Source organism: Salmo salar, chromosome 21, assembly GCF_965601325.2.
Source record: "Salmo salar chromosome 21, fSalSal1, whole genome shotgun sequence".
Classification (NCBI taxonomy): Eukaryota; Metazoa; Chordata; class Actinopteri; order Salmoniformes; family Salmonidae; genus Salmo; species Salmo salar.
Window position 1 is genome coordinate 19,835,825 of NC_138311.1, and position 26,992 is coordinate 19,862,816.

General features: G+C 40.6%; 1 protein-coding gene across 1 annotated transcript in view; it reads left to right on the top strand.

Moving 5' to 3' along the window:
• The first annotated feature begins 3,589 nt into the window (after positions 1–3,589).
• Positions 3,590–26,992, top strand: part of LOC106581895 (interferon alpha/beta receptor 1a) — a 37,661-nt gene continuing 14,258 nt past the window's right edge. The window contains exons 1-3 of the mRNA XM_014164331.3: positions 3,590–3,792; positions 20,977–21,109; positions 21,496–21,680. Of these exons, the coding sequence (XP_014019806.3) occupies positions 3,741–3,792; positions 20,977–21,109; positions 21,496–21,680 (370 nt within the window). The 5' untranslated portion in view covers positions 3,590–3,740. The remainder of the gene's footprint in view (positions 3,793–20,976; positions 21,110–21,495; positions 21,681–26,992) is intronic.

Genomic DNA, 26,992 nt, shown 5'->3' on the forward strand with positions numbered 1-26,992 from the left:
CAGCATGTAAGCGGTAGATCTGTTCCATGTATGCTATTTCTATGCTTCCTTTTCTAAAGTTTTGTTTTTGCAACTTTTACTTTTGGGCACCAGCATCAAACAACATTTTGGGGTTATGGAAAATATATTTCACAGTGGTTTAAATGGTAGAATGATTCTCTACACTATACTTTCTTGTTTTGTCACAAACTGAAATTAGGTGAACTATTACAATTATAGCAACCAGGAAATGGCGGAGAGATTTCTGCATAGTGCAGCTTTAAAGCAAACCGTATGAGTCCAAATCAGCAAAGTAATTTCACAGTTGGATGCAGTGAAAACAGGACAGACTTCACAACCATTGCTTCAGAGACTTCAAAACGGCAATGTGTGATATTATAGAATCATTTGTGAAGGAAATGCTACCTGTAAATGTACTAGCCACTGATCTCCTCCACATTTACAGTTTATGCTCTCAAAATTGCAGTCAGTGCAAGAAAGTCATCTATAGCCAGGGTTAAAAAAATGAATATTTGAACCAAGTCATATTTCTGAAAGAGGCATCAAAGAATTCACTTCACTACAAGCATCCCACATACTGCTAAACTTGATTGAAAAGCAACACATAGAGGCTTATTACTTATGATTAATGTTTTCCATTCTTGTTCTGAAAATTTTATTAAACTGTGTAATGTTAGACTTGTAGCCTTGTTTTCTCTTGTAATACAGTGAGAGCTCAAAAATTCAAGCCCGCTGGTGTGCTGCCATAGAGTTACACTAGAAGTGCACATCCAAGAAGGCTCAAGGTCATTGGCCACAGATAAAATGTGTCAAATCACTTTTTATCTACCGTAGCTTTGATTGGACTGATCAAGTCAACATCATACTTTCAAAATCTTAGCTAGCAAGCTAGCAGTCCTCATTATGAATGAAGTCGACATTCTACTGGCAAGTTCTTTTCAAATTTTGTCACATGAAAATAAATTATAGATTCATATAATTATAGAGAAATGATACATAAAATGTATCGGTGCTCATCGGCCATTGGACATAAACATTTGCACAACAAGTTGGAAATCACAAATTCAACAATGAGTAGTTTGGAAGGAATCAGTGGCTAACTGCAAGCGTTGCAAAGCAATCAGTAGCCTGCTATTCAGTGGAGTGGGTGTGTGGTCCAAGTCTGGGTTTAAGGGTCGCTTTTCAAAGCTTAAAACGATAAACCTTCAACATTGGCCATGCTGTCAATCCACCATGACTTCTGCCGCTTTCAAAACAACTGGATACTCAGAACTGGGAAGTCTCAGTGAGTTCAAGACAACTGGGAACTCAGGAAAAAACGAGCTCCGAACGGTCATCCGACTCAGAATTCCAAGTCAGGAACTCGGGCCTCTTTCTAGAGCTCCAACCTGAAGATCCCTGACGTCATGATTCAACCTTGTTTTTTCTGAGTTCCCAGTTCTCTTGAAAGCATCATAAATCCAGAGAATGCCAGACTTTGATGACAAAATTTGATGACAAAGTTTTCCCACGAAGAACCGCCGCACCATCTTCCTGTTCATGTGAGAACAGCACAACAAGGTGAGTCCAAAAATGTCTTGTATGCTGCTGCATAAATTCTGTAATATGCCAGGGAGATAATGTATACTGTAGCTAAGAAAGTAATACAAATTGTATGTTGTGTAGTAAGCTGTTAGCTGTTGGTGGTGCACATGTAGCCTATAGCCTGTTTTAAAGAAACGTCATCATTGAATATTGTAAGAGCTTTCATTGTCTGCTTATGCCCCCTTTATTTATCCTACGGTTTTGACTTGGTGTACAGGGAGAATACTGTAAGAACGGCCCATGTTCTGAATTCTGTCGCTGTACATTTCAAAAGTGCTGAACAAATAGTTATATTGACTATGTCCTAATCGAAATTGTCTTAATCGAAATTACGGATTGCCTCTTATCCGCTTGTCGTCCCCTTATGCCATAGTTTGTACATCTCAATTGTCAGTAGAAACCACATTTGTTTAAGCAAGTCAGCCATATCACCTATGTTTTTTAAAAAGACAGTAAATGAGGCTGAATTAACTGTTTCGCTGCAAAGGTTCACAAGATTCTGCTGATAGCCAGATGTAGCAGTGGTAAGGATTCACTCCATGGTGAAAAGAAAGCTCTGCTGTTGGGACAGCTTTATGAAAGCCCTAAAAGATTGACGGGCACCGTTTGTCACCGTTATCGTGCAATGAATGTATTGTTTAGTGTTGTGTAGTGGCTTTGCTGGCATGCATCCCACATTTTTATTTTTTATTTTTTTTACCAAGATTTACATGCTAAAATCGCCTTTTGTTGTTGTGTGTATCAATTTCAGGCACAGGGATCGTACCAGGTCATTTAAAGCTGTGTTGATGAAAATGTACGAACTAGTCTCCCTCCAAAACTAACCACATTTGGTTAGAAGAGACCCTACTGAGTATTTCCCACCCCACTTTAGCTGAGACAGATAGAAAAGTTATTTCTACAAGCCAATATGTATCCCATGCACAGTCTATAACAGTGTATTGCATTGGGCGCTATAAAGAGGGCAGAGTGAAAAGCCATCAGCAGGCCATGTGACACAGTCCCCCTCCAAAACTACACATATTTGGTTAGTAGAGAACCTACTGAGTATTTCCCACCCCACTAGCTGAGACGGGTAGAATAGTTCTCTACAAGCCAACTTCAATTTGCTTACCGCCCCCAATAGATCCACAGACAATGCAATCGCCATCGCAAAGATCATCAAGGACAACAACCACCCGAGCTACTGCCTGTTCACCCCGTTATCATCCAGAAGGCGAGGTCAGTACAGGTGCATCAAAGCTGGGACCGAGAGACTGAAAAACAGCTTCTATCTCAAGGCCATCAGACTGTTAAGTAAACATCACTAGGTGGTTTCCACCAGGTTACGTAACCCTGCACCTTAGAGGCTGCTACCCCATATACTTAGACTTGAAATCACAGGCAATTTTAATAAAGGAACATTAGTCACTTTAATAATGTTTACATATTTTCCTTTACTCATCTCATATGTATATACTGTATTCTATTCTACTGTATTTAGTCTATGCCCCTCTGACATTGCTCATCCTAATATTTATATATTCCATTCCATTATTTTCCTTTTAGGTTGTGTGTATTGTTGTGAATTGCTAGATATTACTGCACGTTGGAGCTAGAAACACAAGCATTTCACAATACCGTGTATGTGAGAATTAAATTTGATTTGATTTTAAGTATCCCATATACCGTGTATTGTATTGCAGTGAATGGAGTGGGTGGAGTAAGAAGTCATTACTCTGTATTAAACCCCTTGCCCAGCACAAGAGACTAATTTAGGTCTTGCAGTAAGTCTTGAGTAATTCCAATAACATATATTAGTATTGTATTAAAAGTGTATTAATTTAAATATAGCCTACACAATAGCTTTCAACATACCAGTATTTGTGTGAACTTTTTATTTTTTTCAAAGGTGGTCGCAATGCTGTGAAAAACAGCTGTACTACATTAGTGTTAAAAAAAAAAAGATATTCCCAAAGTTTAGCGTGTTTTTGCAGTGAGACTCTTATTTTGAAGAAAACAAATCTGCCATGTGTTGCCAGCATAATATCCTGCTGCTGGAAGAACGGTAAAGTAGACCTAGGCAGCAATCACAACAACTGGTGAAATGAACGATTTGTGAAGGCAGCTTGAGCAAACGTACGGTTGGATTCCTTGCTAAATAATAATTATTCATCATGAACGTGGGTTTTGCTCTCGTTCTCATCTGGTCTCTCACAATAACCAATGGTAAGTAGCTAGCTAATGCTTGCTCCATATTGTCGTGTCTTGCTTTCTAATAGGTAACGTTAGCTAGCTATAGTAGCTAAATATTCCGTTTTGGTGATGGCGTGAACTATTATGTAGTGGAAACCAAGACTGGTTTTAGGGCAGTTATGGACAATTTTAGCTAACCCTTTAGCTAACTTTAACCTAATTCTCGTAACCTGCCACGAAAAGTCACTTCTGCTTGTCAAAACCGACAGACCTGCCCTGAGAGCAGTGTAAGTATCCACTAATGTGATACAGCACTAGCTAGGCCTTTTTTTTATTTATTTTTTTAACATAAAAAAAATTAAAGAAATCAGTATACATACAAGAAGTATACAAACAGACAATGATAACATATGCTAGGGGGTACACCAAATTACAGATTATACAAAGATCTTAAAAGATGCACACATATTGATTGTTTTAACAGCTTTCTTATTAGAAGAATGCAGAATGGTCTTAATATATTGCTCGAATTCCTTATAGAAAACACAAGTGTTTTTTTATTAGCGAACATACATTTATGAATATGACATTTTGCCGTTAGCACAATCAGATTTATGGAGGTAAAATTGTTTTTCTTTATGGTTAAGGAAACCGAGCAGCACATTCTCCCATAAAAAACAAAAGTCATCAAGAATATTAACAATTGTGAATATCTTTCCAAAATTGTTTTACGTGTAGACAATGCCAAAATAAATGTGAAACGATTTCTGGATGCTCAACACAAAAAGTACAATCAATGTTAATGTATTTTTTGAGTTTCTTCAGGTAATGATTTGCAGGGTAATACTTATGGATCATTCTGAAAGAGACCTCTTTGACCTTGTTAAGAAGCAAGTATTTGTGTGGTAATAACCAGACTTTTTTCCAACAGATATTAGTGACCAATGTATTCCAGTAACTTGTGACATAAGGAATGGATACAATATCCCTTTGAAATAAAGCATGTATAGATCTGTTGTTCTGAGGGACCAAGGAGAAACATATTTTCCCTATTGGAGAGTCAACTGGATTATGCGAGGGTAGGTCAAGAAGGTGAGGTCTGGCTACACCTCTAAATAACATACATGAGAGTTCCAGATGAAATAGCATCAAAGACTATGGCGAACTCTCTAGGTGTTACAGGGATATTGTAACGAGATAAAAATTCCTCATAATTGAGTAACAATCCTTCTGCATTTAAAAAGTTGACTCACCAGTAGGATATGATTATTGAACCAGTTCTTAAAAAATAAAGACTTGTTTCTATACAAAATGTCCTTATTGTTCCAAGTGAAATACCTATGCGGGGAAAAATTATGTTTATATATTAACGACCACGCTAAGAATACTTGTCTATGAAAAGCAGATCATTTTGCAGGAATCTTATCAATGTTATAGTTAGTTACAAAGTAACAAAATTGAGGCCACCAAAACAGAAGATATGAGGGAGGAAATTCCAAATTGAAGTAGGATTCTTTAAAAAATGTTTAGTCCAATTTATCTTAAGTATTATTCAAAGTAGGAAAATCCAAAAAAAGAAAATTGAGACCACCATATTCATATGAGTTCATAACGACAGATGTCCTAATATAATGTGTACGATTTTTCCAGATGAAGTTGAAAAGCACCTGGTCAACCGCTTTACCTATTTTGTTGTCAAGATATATCTTGACAACAAAATGGGTAAAGCGGTTGACCAGGTGCTTTTCAACTTCATCTGGAAAAATCGTGGGCTGCATAAGTAGGCCAGGAGATACCTTCAGCTTTAGAAAGCAATACTCGACCTTTCAAGGATAAATCCCTCTGCAACCAATGGTTCAACTTCTCTTTGTTTTTTTCAATAATAGGTATAACATTTAATGAGCATCTTTCCTTAGATATGGTAATCCCAAGGTATGTTACTTTTTTCTTGACTGGAATATTGCATATAGAGGGTATCACACGGTCTTTAACAGCAAACAATGTACACTTATTAAGGTTCAGGCAAAGACCAGATTGCTTTGGAAAATATATTTATCACATCGACTGCTCTAGGAATCTGGTCAGCATCTTTCAAAAAGAGGGTTGTGTCATCTGCAAGCTGACTTATGATATCTCTGTCAGCAATAGAGATCCTTTTTATATCACTAGATTTAACAGAACTTGTAAGAAGTTGGGTTGCAAGCAAGAAGACGTAATGTGAAATTGGGCAACCTTGCCTAATTCCTCTTTTCAAATCAAATCTAGAAGTGCCATGCTTTAATTTAATAGTACTACAAAATAATTCCCCAAAAACAAATTTCTCAAGGGAGAGAAATAGAAACTCATGTTCCACTGTATCGAAGTTTTGTCTTCTGTTAAAGTTACGACAGTTCGTTTCTGGTATCAGAACAAAATAGTCAGCACATAGTAACTTCTGATTTATTTGTACTTTAATTAATGCAAACACGTGTGTAGTAAATGGGTGGTTCGTATATATACGGTCTCGCTGTTTTACCTCGCAGGGCAAACAGAGAAGAGAGCGTCACATTCTATTGTTCTCTCTTTTATACTCTGACAGAGATAGTTCCCGCTCAATGCTGGCCTGTCAGAGGGAGGAGGAGCGTAGTTTAAACTTGCTCCTCCTAACGTCGGCGTGCAGGCTGGTCCCAGCGTCGTGACGCACTTCCTGTTGCCGGTTGTAGTTCTTCTTGTCTTCAGCAGTTGATTTATCCATAGTTTATATACTTAACATTGTAGCATAGCTTCCCCAGTATATTATATAAGTTATGCATACAAATAGCCAGTTCAACCCTAACACTTCTTAGGCTTTTATAAAAGTCTATCTTCGAAGATTAAATCAGAATAGTCAATAAGGTCTAACACCAGTCATTGTAAATAATAATGTGTTCTTAACTGACTTAACTAGTTAAATAAAATAAAAAAAGAAGCTGTGTCAACTTCAGTCTAGCTAAATGAGGAGGAGCTAACATTAAAAAAATAAATATGTCAACAAAATGTATTACAGTACTTGACTATCTGAGGTGGAAGCTAGCTACAGTAACTACCTAATAACAGGGGTACACGGAGAAACTGTGTTGCAATTTTAGTTGCAGTTGAGTTGCTTGCTGGTGTTATTTGCTGGGGGTGTTACACAATTAGCTAGTTACCTTGAACTTGAGTTGCAACATAGTTGTTAAGTGTCTAATGCTAGCCTAGTCAACAACAGTCATGACCGGTTAGCGTTACCTCAGGCTCCATTGCATTGACTCGCGTTGCCTCCTCCGTTCAGTCGTTCTTACGATGTTGATGATGGTCGGTCGGTAACCCCTACACCATAACCCTCAATGTCAAATGGAGGCGCAAGAAGAGGGCTTCAACGTAGGCCTATGACTCGTTTCCATTCGGAAACTCCCAGTCTGCCTCCGCGAAGTGCTGTCTGCAGATCCTACTAGCTCGAGCTGGCACGTCCTTCTACATTTACATTTAAGTCATTTAGCAGACGCTCTTATCCAGAGCGACTTACAAATTGGTGGATTCACCTTATGATATCCAGTGGAGCTTCTAAAGGACGTGGAGCCACTTCTTCAAAAGTTGTGCATCCTTGGGCATCCGATGGATTTTTTTGGGAGCCAATTCATACAGCCTGGCGCTATACAGTTCATGTTTGAATTACTGCTTGTTGCCATCTTCGTTGTCCACACTTGACCTCACTCTCTTCGATTCACTGTCTGCGCGAAAACTCAATACCACAGACAATTTGCTGATTCCAGCCAGTGACGCACTGGCGTCAGTCGTTACTATGGCATTTTAAAATGGCGCTGACCAAACCTCCAAATAAACCTTGTCGACGATCAAAATACAAAATATAGATGTTGTGTTAAATACACGTTTAGTATTAGTGGCTTGAATACATCTCTTTGCTTAGCTTTACTTACTAAAGTGTATCCCTTTTAAAGCCATGAAGTTTAGGCTTATACAGTAATACCAGATAGCCTAAAATAATGAAAGTAAAACCTCAATGTAGCCTAAATTGCACAATGATCCATTTATGGATTTATTTTAAAGGTATTATTTCTCTTTATTCAACAATATTTAATAACCCTGAACCCGTCCACCGTGTGGTTATCCGCAGAGACTGTGGGTTATGGGTCAACCCGCATATCACTAGTGTGTGTGCCTGCCACCATCAGGAGGTTGGGGTAATTGTGTTCAGCTGGATCAAAGCCCTCCCAATCTAGAAAGAGGGCTAGACATTCTGAGTCACGACTGAGAAAGAGAGTGGAAAAAGAGCGAGATGAACAGATTGAATCATAGGGAAATATTGTGTAATGACCCTTTCAAATCGCAGCCCCATGGGTGCACTGAAGTTTAGCAGACACACACACACAGCTGTTAAGGGAATCATTCTCTAATCTGATAGTTCCTGTTGTGGTATTGTGAGGTCTGAGTCACATGGCAGGCTAAAAACTCTCATCTAGGATTAGTTCTACAGGGTTTTTCCTATTCAAAATGGCTGTGGACAATTGGTATAAAAGCACTGGCTAGCTAGTGAGGTCAATGTCATCGTGGCTAGCCTATTCTTTCTTTCTTTTCTCACCACTGATGTTTTTGCTTCTTTGGTCTTTAGAGTTATTTATATTGGAATTTTAGCCAAAAAAAATTCTGCTAAATATTTCATATTGTAAATAGATGTGAATTTGTGGTTGGCTGTGAAGTAGCGATGAAATACGTAGCCTAATTTATGGAAATATATACCACGTAAACTCTCACTTTTGTACATCGCCTTGGTCCGTACAATTTACCTTATTTTAGCACCTCAAAAACGTAATACTTCCAGATCAACTGTAATGTCAATACCATTGTAAATCACAATTTCTCCCCTTTCCAACAAAATCAATGACATGAGCTCCACGCTGCCCGTTTCTGCATAATTCAACAAGGCAATGAGCTACATCGGGTCTTTTGTAAAAATGGCGGGTGGGGTAGCGAAACTAATGCGTGATAGTGAAAAGGACATATGTCGTGTGGGAAAACTGCTTTTTTTTCACTCGATCTGTCCAACTTATCACCTTATCGCCTCTAAAATGTAAATAAAACACTATAAAGAGTTTATATAATGTATCATTACATACCTATTTGAAGGTTTGTGTTGAATTTGAATTGGGTTTTTAGGGCGGTGCTAAAGTGATCTTCAGAAGTAAACAGCGGCTTTGAGAGTCATGATCGCATGCAGTGATGATGTAAAAAATGACTAGGTATCCCCCCTTACCCCCGTCACTGTCCATTTCTTGTTTTTAAATGATGAGAGAAGTGCTACACCTGGTGGAGAGAGATTGTAAGACAGAAATAGTTGCTTTATGCGTGCTGTACGTTACGGCATGACACGTCACGATGTAACGGAGGGTCCGTTTTTTTCAACTTTTCTCCAATACTATAGAGCCATTACCATGTCGATCAACCCTTGAATAGAAACGTAGTTCACACCCCAGATTTTGAAGTCAACAAAGTTGCTACAGTCCCATTAGTTTTCTTTGCAACCTCGTTTGAATGTCGCGGTTGCACACATTTGTACGGAATGGGGTGAGTTTACATTAGGCTACTTTTAACTTCAATGGATTGGTGCCTAATCTGTTGATTATCCAACTCAGGTCTGAGCAAGGGCAATTCCATGGTATTGAAGTTACGCTGAGACTCAGGTTTTTCACTTTAAAATGTATTCCAAACAAAAACCATGAATTTCAAAGTTTAGCTAACCATACAACTCTGGACTACTTTGAACAATTTACACACATTTCACAAAAACACATTTACTGGAAGAACTGTGCAGATGAAATGTTTGGTAACAGAAATATAGTAATCTGTTTTTTTTATGCGACCATGTTTTCTTAAAACTCTGAAATATCTGCTCTGAATTATGATTCAAAGATGCCTGCAGACGGAATGGGGTGTCGCCTATGACATGACACCTTGAGTTTGAAAAAATCTATTTTTGATATTGAACTACAGTAAGTGAAGTGGATTTACACCCGGTAACATAATTAAGGTAACGGAATTACATCAGAGGTCCATGATCTGTACTAAACAGAAATGCATTAATTATGGATATGAATATCATTCTCTTCATGGTGATGTATCCTGAATATCATCATTTGCATACGTTACATTTAGAAAGTTTTCAGACTGCTTGACTTTTTCCACATTTTGTTACGTTACGGTCTTATTCAAAATAAATTAAATCATTTTTCCCTCATCGATCTACATACAATACCCCATAATGACAAAGCAAAAACAGGTTTTTAGAATGTTTTGCAAATTCATTTTGAAAGAAAATATGAAAAAAAGATCACATTTTACATACAGTCGCTTGTGAAAGTATTCCCCCCTTGGCATTTTTCCTATTTTGTTGCCTTACAACCTGGAATTAAAATATATTTTTGGGGGTGTTGTATCATTTGATTTACACAACATGCCTACCACTTTGAAGATGCAAAATATTTTATATTGTGAAAGAAATAAGACAAAAAAACGACTTGAGTGTGCGTAACTTCACCCCCCCAAGTCAATACTTTGTTGAGCCACCTTTTGCAGCAATTACAGCTGCAAGTCTCTTGGGGTATGTCTCCATAAGCTTGACACATCTAGCCATTGGAACTTTTGCCCATTCTTGAAGGCAAAACTGCTCCAGCTCCTTCAAGTTGGATGGGTTCCGTTGGTGTACCGCAATCTTTAAGTCATACCACAGATTCTCAATTGGATTGAGGTCTTGGCTTTGACTAGGCCATTCCAAGCCATTTAAATGTTTCCCCTTAAACCACTTGAGTGTTGCTTCAACAGTATGCTTAGTGTCATTGTCCTGCTGGAAGGTGAACCTCCGTCCCAGTCTCAAATCTCTGGAAAACTGAAACAGGTTTCCCTCAAGATTTTCCCTGTATTTAGCACCATCCGTCATTCCTTCAATTCGGACCAGTTTCCCAGTCCCTGTCGATGGAAAAACATCCTCACAGCATGATGCTGCCACCACCATGCTACACTGTGGGGATTGTGTTCTCGGGGTGATAAGAGGTGTTGGGTTTGTGCCAGACATAGCGTTTTCCATGATGGCCAAAAAGCTACATTTTAGTCTTATCTGACCAGAGTACCTTCTTCCATATGTTTGGGGAGTCTCCCACATGCCTTTTGGTGAACACCAAATGTGTTTACTTATTTTTTTCTTTAAGCAATGGCTTTTTTTCTGGCCACTCTTCCGTAAAGCCCAGCTCTGTGGAGTGTATGGCTTAGTGGACAGATGCTCCAATCTCAGCTGAGGAGCTTTGCAGCTCCTTCAAGGTTATCTTTGGTCTCTTTGATCCCTCTGATTTATTCCTTCCTTGCCTGGTCCATGAGTTTTAGTGGGTGGCCCTCTCTTGGCAGGTTTGTTGTGGTGCCATATTCTTAAATTTTTTTTTATAATGGAGCTCTGTGGGATGTTCAAAGTTTCTGATATTTTTTTATAACCCAACCCTGATCTGTACTTCGCCACAACTTTGTCCCTGACCTTTTTATAGAGATCCTTGGTCTTCATGGTGCTGTTTACTTGATGCTTCCCATTGCTTAGTGGTGTTGCAGACTCTGGGGCCTTTCAGAACAGGTGTGTGTGTGGTGTGTGTGTGTGTGTGTGTGTGTGTGTGTACTGAAATCATGTGACACTTAGATTGCACACAGGTGGACTTAATTAATTCATTCATGTGAATTCTGAAGGTAATTTGTTTTACCAGATCTTATTTAGCGGCTTCATAGCAAAGGCGGTGAATACATATGCACAAACCACTTTTCTGTTATTTATTATTTTTGATTTTTTGAAACAAGTTATTTTTTTTATTTTTTTCACTTCACCAATTTGGACTATTTTGTGTATGTCCATTACATGAAATCCAAATAAAAATTAATTTAAATTACAGGTTGTAATGCAACAAAATAGGAAAAACGCCAAGGGGAATGAATAATTTTGCAGGGGACTGTAAGTATTCAGACCCTTTACGCAGTACTTTGTTGGGCCTTTGGCAGCGATTACAGCCTCAAGTCTTCTTGGGTATAACGCTACAAGTTTGGCACACCTGTATTTGGGGAGTTTCTTCCATTCTTCTCTGCTGATCCCCTCAAGCTCTGCCAGGTAGGATGGAGAGCGGCGCTGCACAGCTACTTTCAGCCCTCTCCAGAGATGTTCGATCTGGTTCAAGTCCGGGCTTTGGCTGGGCCACTCAAGGACATTTGGAGACTTGTCCCAAAGTCACTCCTGTGTTGTCTTGGCTGTGTGCTTAGGGTCGTTGTCCTGTTAGAAGGTGAACCTTCACCCCTGTCTGAGGTCCTGAGCACTCTGGAGCAGGTTTTCATCAAGGATCTCTGTTTTTTGCTCTGTTCATCTTTCTCTCGATCCTGACTAGCCTCCCAGTCCCTGCCGCTGAAAAGCATCCCCACACCATGATGCTGCCACCACCATGCTTCACCATGGGGGTGGTGCCAGGTTTCCTCCAGACATGACACTTGGCATTCAGGCCAAAGAGTTCAATCTTGGTTTCGTCAGACCAGAGAATCTTGTTTCTCATGGACTGAGAGTCCTTTGGGTGTCTTTTGGCAAACTCCAAGCGGGTTGTCATGTTCCTTTTACTGAGTGGCTTCCGTCTGGCCACTCTACAATAAAGCCCTGCTTGGTGGAGTGCTGTAGAAATGTTGGTCCTTCTGGAAGGTTCTCCCAACTCCACAGAGTAACTTTGGAGCTCAGTCAGAGTGACCATCGGGTTCTTGGTCACCTCCCTGACCAAGGGCTTTCTCCCCCGATGTCTCAGTTTGGCTGGGCGGCCAGCTCTAGGAAGAGTCTCTTGGTGGTTCCAAACTTCTTCTATTTAAGAATGATGGAGGCCACTGTGTTCTTGGGGACCTTCAATGCTCCCGAATGGCGCAGCGGTCTAAGGCACTGCATCTCAGTGCTAGAGGCGTCACTAGACACCCTGGTTCGAATCCAGGCTGTATCACAACCGGCCGTGATTGGGAGGCCCATAGGGCGCGCACAATTGGCCCAGTGTCGTCTGGGTTTGGCTGATGTAGGCCGTCATTGTAAATAAGAATTTGTTCTTAACTGACTTCCCTAGTTAAATAAAGGTTTAAAAAACAAAACAATGCTGTAGACATTTTTTGGTACCCTTCCCCAGATCTGTGCCTCGACACAATCCTGTCTTGGGGATCTATGGACAATTCCTTCGACCTCATGGCTTGGTTTTTGCTCTGACATGCACTGTCAAATCTGGGACCTTTTTATATAGACCGGTGTGTACCTTTCCAAATCAAATTTTATTTGTCACATGCGCCGAATACAACAGGTGTAGACCTTACAGTGAAATGCTTACTTATAAGCCCTTATACAACAGTTAACTGCATTGTTGGTTTCGGCGCATGTGACAAATAAAATTTACCTGCCATATCAGTTTTGTTATACTCACAGACATTATTTTAACAGTTTTAGAAACTTTAGAGTGTTTTCTATCCCAATCTACCAATTATATGCATATCCTAGCTTCTGGGCCTGAGTAACAGGCAGTTTACTTTGGGCACAGTTTTCATCCGGATGTGAAAATAAGTGATAAGTAAAAAATAACAAATAATTTAAGAGCAGCAGTAAAATCACAGTAGCGAGGCTATATACAGGGGGCACAGGTCGTGTCCAATCAATTGAATTTACCACAGATGGACTCCCAAGTTGTAGAAACATCTCAAGGATGATCAATGGAAACAGGATGCACCTGAGCTCAATTTTGAGTCTCATAGCAAAGGGTCTGAATACTTATGTAAATACGTTTTTTTCTGTTATACATTTTAGCAAATTTATTTAAAAAAAATAGGTTTTTGCTTTGTCATTATGGGGTATTGTGTGTAGATTGCTGAGGATTTTTTTTTAATCCCTTTTACAATAAGGCTATAACGTAACAAAATGTGTAAAAAGTCAAGGTGTCTGAATACTTTGCGAAGGCACTGTATGTTCTCAATTTAAAATGATACCAGTAGATAATGTATATGCGGCTAACCCATAAACCAGAAATATTTCCTACATTATTTTTGTGACATGAAATTGTTTAGTACAAATTAAACTCTTGTATTGTAGGTACAGTAATGTTAATCAAAATAAGGAGTTGGCAATTATTAGGCTAATAAAAAAAAATGTCAAAAAGGAAAATAGGTTTGGGGAGCGTTGTAATTCTACATTTTTTTTAAATTTGCTGAACATGATTTTTACAATACAGAGACAACCAAGAAGGTCATAGAGGATTGCAGACATTGGTGATGGGTGAAGAGAGATCTGCACAACAATGTTTGCAAGTCAAAGCCACTATTGCCTTTACCCAAAGTACACATTCATGTGCATTTTATATGTAGCCCTATGTGTTTTACAGGAAGTGAGCTATAATCAGGTCCCGTGTGGCTCAGTTGGTAGAGCATGGTGTTTGCAACGCCAGGGTTGTGGGTTCGATTCCCACGGGGGACCAGTACGGAGAAAAAAAATGTATGAAATGTATGCATTCACTACTGTAAATCGCTCTGGATAAGAGCGTCTGCTAAATGACTAAAAATGTAAAATCATAAATGTCACGACACAGGTATAATGAAAGAGCCATAAGCTGTAATATATGAGAATCATAATGTTAAGATACCATTTGTTAAGTGATATTGGCAATAAACTGTTTCTTCTCCCCTAATGTGACATGACCTGACCTCGACCCCCTTCATCACTAATCCACAGCTCTCTACCCATATCAGTGCCTGCCACATGTGATCGTCTTCCCTGCACTCAGTACATTCCAAGCTTAATTGCATACACCATATACATTCCTCCTACAGATAACCATTAACTTCTGGTGTAAACCCTAGAATATGGCACCCCTCATTTCTCTAGCATAACTATGAATTCATAATATTCAAAGTTTAGAACCCATCACCATAATCCAATTGGTAGCATGTTACATGGGAAATTCATGTTTCGTTTACAATGTAATAGTGTGTGTTACTGGCGACTTCTATCCTTTGGTGGGTGAATTTCACAATTTAATTTAGTCAGCACATTCACAAATGGTAGCTTTGTCACAGTTTTGAGGTTTAGGTTGATTGTGGTTCATAGCTAGCTTGTAGTGATGGGAAGTTTCGGCTATTTTTACTGACTGAGAATGAATTGCTGGCAGCCAGCAAGTCAAACGAATGACTAAAATGAACAAGTCACTGAGGGAAAAAAAGAGTTGTTCAGAAATAACAAATCTTTCGCAATACTGCACATCACTACTGTCGCAGCACAAGCAAACATTGTTGTGTAAATTTCTCTTCATCATCAAAAATCTCTGCAATCCTCCTCCATGCCATTGGCCTTCTGATTTTGTCTCTGTATTCTAGCAAAGCGACCTCATATAGAGTTGGAAAACCAGACACAGCAATGATTGATTTGCTGTCCTCCATCATACTTTGTTTTTATTTGCCCGGCACTAATGACAGGCAGAACTGTGTTTCATGAACGGATGATTTTCAATCAAATATTTGCTCCTTACCTGATTGGTTAACGACAGTGGTGGCCACGTGCAATTTGCATAAAGTAGAGCAGAGCTAGAACTCCACTAGCAGGGTTCTCACCACTCACCTTCCCACAATCCCCTGCGCATTGCTCCGCTTACCCCTGTTGAAAATGAATGGGAGCAGAACTTTATCTGACTAGTTCGGAAGTGGTGAAAAGGTTTCTAATGGAGATTTTCATATTTGTCACATGGAACCGCTCACATTGTTCAGTTTAGAACTGTTTTTCCCTGTGAATTGCATTTTGGCAAATGTTTGAATTGTTTTATTGTTTTATTAGTTGCTTCATTACAGGAGTTACATGTTCAATAATGATCTATAGCCTTTTGAACTGTAAGACGATATAATAGGCTTGCTATGTTACCACGAAGCTCTTAATGAAAAACGGCCATTCCATATATGCATACGTAGTGTTTTCTGTTGGTCACGTCATTTTACTGTTTGGAAAAAATGGAACCGTTTGTTGACCGGTTAGTGAGGGTCGGTTAGTCGGCAGCAAAATCGATCGAAATTTGAATCCCTAGTATTGTACTCTACTTTGCTGTGCTGTCCAAATTTGTAAAACCATAGATGTCTGTGATTTGGTCCGGTCACTAATCATGGACGTATATGTTTGGCCCAAATCATGGCCAGTCTGGACCGGACCAAAAACCAATGTCTGTAGATGTTGGAATCAAGGCAGTGTACGGCCCAAAAAACGACATCTGTGTACATTTAAATCAGGGCCATGGCGGACTGACCAAATTTGAACTACTTTTCGACGTCTGATGTTGGTCTGTGCTCAGGGGGTGTGGATGCTGGTTACAGTAAATAGAAAGAGGGGGCTCATGGGTAGGTGTCAGTAAGAGCTGGGAGAGGTGACAGAGAGAGGGAGGGGTTGTCCAGACTGTTTTCACACTCTTGCTTTGACCATGTGACAAAGAGAAATAAAACATTGAGGATGAACATAACTGTATGTCAGTGGAAGGGAGGACAGTAGCAGGAGACACTATGAGCTGAACATAACTGTATGCCAGTGGAAGGGAGGACAGTAGCAGGAGACACTATGAGCTGAACATAACTGTATGCCAGTGGAAGGGAGGACAGTAGCAGGAGACACTATGAGCTGAACATAACTGTATGCCAGTGGAAGGGAGGACAGTAGCAGGAGACACTATGAGCTGAACATAACTGTATACCAGTGGAAGGGAGGACAGTAGCAGGAGACACTATGAGCTGAACATAACTGTATACCAGTGGAAGGGAGGACAGTAGCAGGAGACACTATGAGCTGAACATAACTGTATACCAGTGGAAGGGAGGACAGTAGCAGGAGACACTATGAGCTGAACATAACTGTATACCAGTGGAAGGGAGGACAGTAGCAGGAGACACTATGAGCTGAACATAACTGTATACCAGTGGAAGGGAGGACAGTAGCAGGAGACACTATGAGCTGAACATAACTGTATGCCAGTGGAAGGGAGGACAGTAGCAGGAGACACTATGAGCTGAACATAACTGTATACCAGTGGAAGGGAGGACAGTAGCAGGAGACACTATGAGCTGAACATAACTGTATACCAGTGGAAGGGAGGACAGTAGCAGGAGACACTATGAGCTGAACATAACTGTATGCCAGTGGAAGGGAGGACAGTAGCAGGAGACACTATGAGCTGAACATAACTGTATACCAGTGGAAGGGAGGACAGTAGCAGGAGACACTATGAGCTGAACATAACTGTATACCAGTGGAAGGGAGGACAGTAGCAGGAGACACTATGAGCTGAACATAACTGTATACCAGTGGAAGGGAGGACAGTAGCAGGAGACACTATGAGCTGAACATAACTGTATACCAGTGGAAGGGAGGACAGTAGCAGGAGACACTATGAGCTGAACATAACTGTATACCAGTGGAAGGGAGGACAGTAGCAGGAGACACTATGAGCTGAACATAACTGTATGCCAGTGGAAGGGAGGACAGTAGCAGGTGACCCAACCGTAGTTTGTGACTACTGTCTTCCTATTGCAGTCAGTTAAATACATAATGGATGTGTTGTAATTGTTTGGTAACAGAATTATGAGTTTTAATCACTTAATAATTCATAAACAAAAATGTATTTAAGTAAAAACAATAATTGGTAGGTCTACCTTGTTACTTCTGTGAACTTTAATTATACTACCTCATGAGGGAGAGAAATTGGAGAATATGTGTGATGTGGGTTTACAAGGCAATGTTTCTTAAACTTACAGAAGGCAAATAATTTATCCAAATGCTAAATGTGGTTATTAGTTGGCAGGGGTCTGTTTTGATGTACACTGCTCAAAAAAATAAAGGGAACACTTAAACAACACAATGTAACTCCAAGTCAATCACACTTCTGTGAAATCAAACTGTTCACTTAGGAAGCAACACTGACTGACAATACATTTCACATGCTGTTGTGCAAATGGAATAGACAACAGGTGGAAATGATAGGCAATTAGCAAGACAACCCCAATAAAGGAGTGGTTCTGCAGGTGGGGACCACAGACCACTACTCAGTTCCTATGCTTCCTGGCTGATGTTTTGGTCACTTTTGAATGCTGGCGGTGCTTTCACTCTAGTGGTAGCATGAGACGGAGTCTACAACCCACACAAGTGGCTCAGGTAGTGCAGCTCATCCAGGATGGCACATCAATGCGAGCTGTGGCAAGAAGGTTTGCTGTGTCTGTCAGCGTAGTGTCCAGAGCATGTAGGCGCTACCAGGAGACAGGCCAGTACATCAGGAGACGTGGAGGAGGCCGTAGGAGGGCAACAACCCAGCAGCAGGACCGCTACCTCCGCCTTTGTGCAAGGAGAAGCACTGCCAGAGCCCTGCAAAATGACCTCCAGCAGGCCACAAATGTGCATGTGTCTGCTCAAACGGTCAGAAACAGACTCCATGAGGGTGGTATGAGGGCCCGACGTCCACAGGTGGGGGTTGTGCTTACAGCCCAACACCGTGCAGGACGTTTGGCATTTGCCAGAGAACACCAAGATTGGCAAATTCGCCACTGGTGCCCTGTGCTCTTCACAGATGAAAGCAGCTTCACACTGAGCATGTGACAGACGTGACAGAGTCTGGAGACGCCGTGGAGAACGTTCTGCTGCCTGCAACTTCCTCCAGCATGACCGGTTTGGCGGTGGGTCAGTCATGGTGTGGGGTGGCATTTCTTTGGGGGGCCGCACAGCCCTCCATGTGCTCGCCAGAGGTAGCCTGACTGCCATTAGGTACCAAGATGAGATCCTCAGACCCCTTGTGAGACCATATGCTGGTGCGGTTGGCCCTGGGTTCCTCCTAATGCAAGACAATGCTAGACCTCATGTGGCTGGAGTGTGTCAGCAGTTCCTGCAAGAGGAAGGCATTGATGCTATGGACTGGCCTGCCCGTTCCCCAGACCTGAATCCAATTGAGCACATCTGGGACATCATGTCTCGCTCCATCCACCAACGCCACGTTGCACCACAGACTGTCCAGGAGTTGGCGGATGCTTTAGTCCAGGTCTGGGAGGAGATCCCTCAGGAGACCATCCGCCACCTCATCAGGAGCATGCCCAGGCGTTGTAGGGAGGTCATACAGGCACGTGGAGGCCACACACACTACTGAGCCTCATTTTGACTTGCTTTAAGGACATTACATCAAAGTTGGATCAGCCTGTAGTGTGGTTTTCCACTTTAATTTTGAGTGTGACTCCAAATCCAGACCTCCATGGGTTGATAAATTGGATTTCCATTGATTATTTTTGTGTGATTTTGTTGTCAACACATTCAACTATGTAAAGAAAAAAGTATTTAATAAGATTATTTCTTTCATTCAGATCTAGGATGTGTTGTTTAAGTGTTCCCTTTATTTTTTTGAGCAGTATATTTCTAATACCTTTCACAATTTTTCTGGAAGATGTTTTCTAAAATCTGTTTGACCAGAAATCAAAGGTGTACTTGTGCCAAATTTGTAAGATGTAAAATGTATCGATCCTGTCATCCCAAAAATATAATCTCTTTGCTTTCGTTTGGCACCCAATTTGATATTCTCCTATGAACTTCACATGTTGGTGCTCATGGATCCTTTTACATGGAAGTGACCCCAATTCACATCCTATAGCATACCATACCAAATGAGGACAATCGTGAATAATGAAATCAGTCCTAAGCTCTCTTGGGTATGTGGGACACACTATTCAACAGCCAGTGAAATAGCAGGGCGCCAAATTCAAAACACAAAATCTCATAATTCAAATTTCTCAAACATACAACTATTATATCCCATTTTAAAGATAAGATTCTCGTTAATCCAACCACATTGTCCGATTTCAAAAAGGCTTTACGGCGAAATCATAGCATTAGATTATGTTAGCACATCACCTTGACAAGAAAAACCACACAGCCATTTTCCAAGCAAGGAGAGGCGTCACAAAAACCAGAAATACAGCTAAAATGAATCACTAACCTTTGATGATCTTCATCAGATGGCACTCATAGGACTTCATGTTACACAATACATGTATGTTTTGCTCGATAAAGTTCATATTTATATATATAAAAAAAAAAAAAAATTTTACATTGGCGTGTAATGTTCAGAAATGTTTTGCCTCCCAAAACTTCCGGTGAATGAGCACATCAATTTACAGAAATACTCATCATAAACGTTGATAAAATATTAAACTGTTATTCAAAGAATTATAGATACACCTCTCCTTAATGCAATCGCTGTGTCAGATTTCAAAAAAACTTTACAGCGAAAGCACACTTTGCAATAATCTGAGTACAGCGTTCAGACACGAAACCAAACCCGCCATTTTGTGCAGGCAATAAGACTCAGAAATAATATTATAAATATTCACTTACCTTTGATCTTCATCAGAATGCACTTCCAGGAATCCCAGGTCCACAATAAATGTTTGTTTTGTTCGATAAAGTCCATAATTTATGTCCAAATACCTCCCTTTTGTTCGCGCGTTCAGTCCACTACTCCAAATGCAGGAAGCGTGCAAAAATGTCACGACAAAAAGTCAAAAAAAGTTATATTTACATTCGTAGAAATATGTCAAACGATGTATAGCATCAATCTTTAGCATGTTTTTAACATAAATCTTCAGTAATATTCCAACCATACAATTCCAATGTCTTCAGAAAAGAAAAGGAACACAGCTCACACTCATGTGAGCGCGCACCTCTGAGCTCATGTCATTTCCTCACTCATCTGACTCCAGGCCCTCTCGTTCGCTCAATATTCACAGTAAAAGTCTGTAACAACGTTCTAAAGACTGACATGTAGTGGAAGCCTTAGGAAGTGCAAAACGAACCCTAAGTCACTGTGTAGGCAATCACTTGAAAAAACTACAACCCTCAGATTTCCCACTTCCTGGTTGGATTTTTCTCAGGTTTTTGCCTGCCATATGAGTTGTGTTATACTCAGACATCATTCAAACAGTTTTAGAAACTTCAGAGTGTTTTCCATCCAAATCTACTAATAATATGCATATCCCACCTTCTGAGCCTGAGTAGCAGGCAGTTTAATTTGGGCACGCCTTTCATCCTGACGTTCAAAATACTGCCCCCTACCCTAGAGAAGCTCTGCAAGACATATGCCAAGACCCTTTAATAACCCTGTCTTCCTTTGTGTGTTTCAGTGCTTGCAGAGCTGCCTGTACCTCAGAACCTGACTCTGATCACCTTGAACACAGAGTACCTACTAACATGGGACTGGGACCGGGACCAGATGACCACAGGCAACACTGTTACCTTCACTGCAGAGTACATGGGGTAAGTCACCACACACACACACACACACACACACACACAGTATCACACTCTAGGACACATCCTCCACCCCTACAATGTCACATTATAATACATCTCACATGCTACAGTACACCCAAACTGTGGCTGGTCTAATTTTTCTTGCGGTACAATATGAGTATCATGATCTGGTATTTGGCCAAGACTGCCTCTCATCAGTAGCAGGTAGCCTAGCAGTTGAGCACATTGGGCCAGTAACCAAAAGGTTGCTGGTTAGAATCCCAGAGTCGACTAGGTGAAAAATCTGTCTGTGCCCTTGAGCTAGGCGGTTAACCCTAATTACTCTTATCCAGAGCAATGTCTGCTAAAGGACTAAAATGTAAATCAGTGACCCTCTCTCTCCCCGATAGGAAGTATGCGTTGAAGAGGAAGAAGAAGAACTGGAGCCGTGTATGTGAGAGGACCATACATACCCACTGTAACTTCACAGGCTCTGATCTGCACTACCTGGGCATGTATGTGCTCAGGGTCCGAGCCAGTGCAGACGGACTGAACTCAGACTGGGTCCTTAAAGACTTCTGCCCCGATAAAGACGGTGAGAGAGAGGAAATGGGGAAGCCTGACTTTGGCACCGATTTAAAAACAAACTAAAGAGCTGTAAATTTGAGAAGATAACAAAATAATAAACACAGTTGCAAAAAGGCAGTTACGTATCTGAGCACAACCACACACCAACATACATTATCAGTCAAAAGTTTGGACACCTACTCATTCTAGGATTTTTCTTTTATTTTTACTCTTTTCTACATTGTAGAATAATAGTGACGACATCAAAACTATGAAATAACACATGGTATCATGTAGTAACCAAAAAAGTGTTAAGCAAATCAAAATATATTTCAGATTCTTCAAAGTAACCACCCTTTGCACACTCTTGCCATTCTCTCAACCAGCTTCACCTGGAATGCTTTTCAACAGTCTTGAATCAGTTCCCACATACACTACCGTTCAAAAGTTTGGGGTCACTTAGAAATGTCCTTGTTTTTGAAAGAAAAGCAAAAAAAATGTGTCCATTAAAATAACATCAAATTGATCAGTAATACAGTGTAGACATTGTTCATTTTGTAAATGACTTTTGTAGCTGGAAACGGCAGATTTTTTATGGAATATCTACATAGGTATACAGAGGCCCATTATCAGCAACCATCACTCCTGTGTTCCAATGGGACGTTGTGTTAGCTAATCCAAGTTTATAATTTTAAAAGGCTAATTGATCATTAGAAAACCCTTTTGCAATTGTTAGCACAGCTTAAAACTGTTGTTCTGATTTAAAGAAGTAATAAAACTGGCCTTCTTTAGACTAGTTGAGTATCTGGAGCATCAGCATTTGTGGGTTTGATTACAGGCTCAAAATGGCCAGAAACAAAACTTTCTTCTGAAACTCGTCAGTCTATTCTTGTTCTGAGAAGGCTATTCCATGCGATACATTTTCAAGAAACTGTAGATCTCGTGCAATGCTGTGTACTACTCCCTTCACAGAACAGAGCAAACTGACACTCACCAGAATAGAAAGAGGGGTGGGAGGCCCCGGTGCACAACTGAGCAAGAGGACAAGTACATTAGTGTCTAGTTTGAGAAACGGACCCCTCACAAGTCCTTAACCTCTATGGGCTAGGTGGGACGCTAGCGTGCCACCCGTGGTGCACTCCATCAACAGCAGGTGCATTTCAAGAGCGGCAAATCTGAATCCAAATAAATGTCAAAATTCAAATTTTTCAAACATACAACTATTTTACACCCTTTGAAAGATAAACATCTCCTTAATCTAACCACGTTTTACGATTTCAAAAAGGTTTTACGGCGAAAGCATAAATTTAGAGTATGTTAGGACAGTACATTTACAAGAGTTGTGTGTAATGTTTTGTCAAGTCAAAGACAGGGTCACCAAAACCATAAAACCAGCTAAAATGATGCACTAACCTTTTACAATCTCCATCAGATGACACTCCTAGGACATTATGTTAGACAATGCATGCATTTTTAGTTCTATCAAGTTCATATTTATATCCAAAAACAGCGTTTTACTATGGCATTGATGTTGAGGAAATCGTTTCCCTCCAATAACCGGCAGTCAAGTCAGCGTCACAAATTAAATAATTAAAATTAGAAAACATTGGTAAAATATTATATTGTCATTTAAAGAATTATAGATTTACATCTCTTGAACGCAATCAACTTGCCAGATTTAAAAATAACCTTACTGGGAAATCACACTTTGCAATAATCTGAGCACTGCGCCCAGAAAAATACGCGTTGCGATACAGACTAGACGTCATGTTGGGGAGATCTAAAATCGAAAATACTATGTAAATAATCCATTACCTTTGATTCTCTTCATCAGATGTCACTTCCAGGTATCACAGGTCCATAACGAATGTAGTTTTGTTCAAAAAAGCTAATCATTTATGTCCAAAAATCTCCGTCTTGTTAGCACATGATCTAAGCCAGCCGGACTTCTCGTCATGAACGAGGGGAAAAAATATATTTACGTTCGTTCAAACATGTCAAACGTTGTATAGCATAAATCATTAGGGCCTTTTTTAACCAGAACATGAATAATATTCAAGGTGGACGAATGCATACTCTTTTATAACGTATTGGAACGAGGGTACCCAACATGAACTCGCGCGCCAGGTGTCTAATGGGACATCATCGTTCCATGGCTCTTGTTCGGTCAGATCTCCCTCCAGAAGACTCAAAACACTTTGTAAAGGCTGGTGACATCTAGTGGAAGCAATAGGAAGTGCCAAAATATTCCTCAGCCCCTGTGCTTTTCAATGGGATAGGTTTAAAGGTAATACAACACATCAGGTATCCACTTCCTGTCAGAAAATGTCTCAGGGTTTTGCCTGCCAAATGAGTTCTGTTATACTCACAGACACCATTCAAACAGTTTTAGAAACTTTAGAGTGTTTTCTATCCATATATAATAAGTATATGCATATTCTAGTTACTGGGTAGGATTAGTAACCAGATTAAATCGGGTACATTTTTTTTACCCAGACGTGCAAATGCTGCCCCCTAGCCCTAACAGGTTAACTGGCAGCTTCATAAAATAGTACCCGCAAAACACCAGTCTCAACGTCAACAGTGAAGAGGCGACTCCGGGATGCTGGCCTTCTAGGCAGAGTTGCAAAGAAAAATACATATCTCAAACTGGCCAATAAAAAGAAAAGATTAAGATGGGCAAAATAACACTGGACAGAGGAACTCTGCCTAGAAGGCCAGCATCCCGGAGTTGCCTCTTCACTGTTGACATTGAGACTGGTATTTTGCGGGTAGTCTTTAATGAAGCTGCCAGTTGAGGACTTGTGAAACATCTGTTTCTCAAATGTCTGGAATATGTTCCAGGATTCATCCAATGGCATTGAGGAGTATACCACCTCCGTCATCGGCTTCATCAATAAGTGCATTGACGACGTCATCCCCACAGTTACCGTACATACATATCCCAACCAGAAGCCATGGACTACAGGCAACATCCGCATCGAGCTAAAGGCTAGAGCTGCCGCTTACATGGAGTGGGACACTAATCCGGACGCTTATAAGAAATCCCGCTACACCCTCAGTCGAACCATTTAAACAGGCAAAGTGTCAATACAGGATTAAGATTGAATCTTACTACACCGGCTTTGACGCTCATCGGATGTGGCAGGGCTTGAAAACTATTACAGAGTACAAAGGGAAATCCAGCCGCGAGCTGCCCAGTGACGTAAATGCCTTTCATGCTCGCTTCGAGGCAAGTAACACTGAAGCATGCATGAGCTCACCAGTTGTTACGGCCGACTGTGTGATAACGCTCTCGGTAGCCGATGTGAGCAAGACCTTTTAAGCAGGTCAACATTCACAAAGCCACGGGGCCGGACGGATTACCAGGACGTGTACTCAAATCATGCGCGGACCAACTGGAAAGTGTCTTCACTGACATTTTCAACCTCTCCCTGACTGAGTCTGTAAACCGAAATGTTTCAAGCAGACCTGCCTAAAATGATTACCGCCCCGTAGCACTCACGTCAGTAGCCATGAAGTGCTCACATCAGCAGCATCATCCCGGATACACTAGACCAGGTATTCTCAAACAAAATGCCGTCGGGGGTACGCCTAATAAAACTGTGATTCACGTTTAAAAAAAAGTGTGTTGATTTATTTATTTTTTTTCACATTTTAAAACGGTCCATTTATAATTTCCAACGGGGCTATACATTTGGGTGAGGTTTTGTTTTCTCTCGCCTGAGTAGGCTCATTTCACTGCCAAAAATAAAATGAAACCATCTAGTGTTCAGCGAAATAACACTATGTCAAATAAGGGTAGCCTAGTCAAATAATTAACATCCAATCACATTAACTGTTAATCTCTCGCGGGAATTCCATTAACGGTCCATATGTAGCCAAACGTAGCTGCGGCTCATGTTGATATCTGTAATTGTGGTGCAAAAGCCATGACAGGGAGACGTAGTTGAGTGGTTAACGCCCGTGCAAGCTGTTGGTCCCGACGCCACTTGGGTACACTGTAGCATCCACCGAGAGGCTCTTGCTGCGAAGGGAATGCCTGACAGCTTGAAAGACGTTTCGGACACTACAGTGAAAAATGGTTAACTTTGTTAAAGCAAGGTCCCTGAACTCTCATGTATTTTCTGCACTATGCAATGATATGGGCAGCAACCATGTAACGCTTTTACAACATACAGAAGTGTGCTGGTTATCATGGGGCAAAGTGTTGACACGTTTTTTTTTTAATTGAGAAAAAATCGTAGTTTTTTTTGCTGACCATAATTTTCACTTGTCTGACCGCTTGCATGAGTTTCTCACTCGACTGGCCTATCTGGGTGATGTTTTTTCTCGCCTGAATGATCTGAATCTAGGATTACAGGGACTCTCCGCAACTATATTCAATGTGCGGGACAAAATTTAGCCTATAATTAAGAAGTTGGAGCTCTTCTCTGTTTGCATTAACAAGGACAACACACAGGTCTTTCCATCATTGTATGATTTTTTTTTTTTGTGGGCAAATGAACTCAAGCTTACGGACAATGTTAAATGTGATATAGCAAAGCACCTGAGTTTGTTGCGCAATTACGCAGGTACTTTCCCGAAACAGATGACACAAACAACTGGATTCATTATCCCTTTCATGCTTCCAGTCCACTTACCATTATCTGAACAAGAGAGCCTCATTGAAATTGCAACAAGCGGCTCTGTGGAAATTAAATTTAATCAGAAGCCACTGCCAGATTTCTGGATTGGGCTGCACTCAGAGTATCCTTCCTTGGCAAATCGCACTGTTAAGACACTGATGCCCTTTGCAACCACGTACCTATGTGGGAGTGGATTCTCGGCCTTCACTTGCATGAAAACTAAATACAGGCACAGACTGTGTGGAAAATGATTTAAAACAATATAACTCAACATTGCAGAGTTAGGTGCATCCTTTCAAGCATACCCTTCTCATTAACCTGTGGTGAGTTATTCACAATTTTCGATGAACAAATAAGGTTTTATATGCAAGATGGTTAAATAAAGAGCAAAATTATTGATTATTATATGTGCCCTGGTCCTATAAGAGCTCGTTGTCCCACGAGCCAGGTTGTGACACAAACTCTCACTCATTCTTATGTTTAATAAATGTGTCGTATAGTGTGTGTGTGTGTGTGTGGGGGGGGGGGGGGTGGGGCTTACAATAATGGCAAGTGCGCTGACCCTGGTGCTGGAGGAGGTACGCTGCTGGAGGTTGAATATTTGAAGGGGTACAGGACTATAAAAAGTTTGGGAACCACTGCCCTAGACCAACTCCAATTCGCATACCGCCCCAACAGATCCACAGATGACACGATGTCAATCGCACTCTAC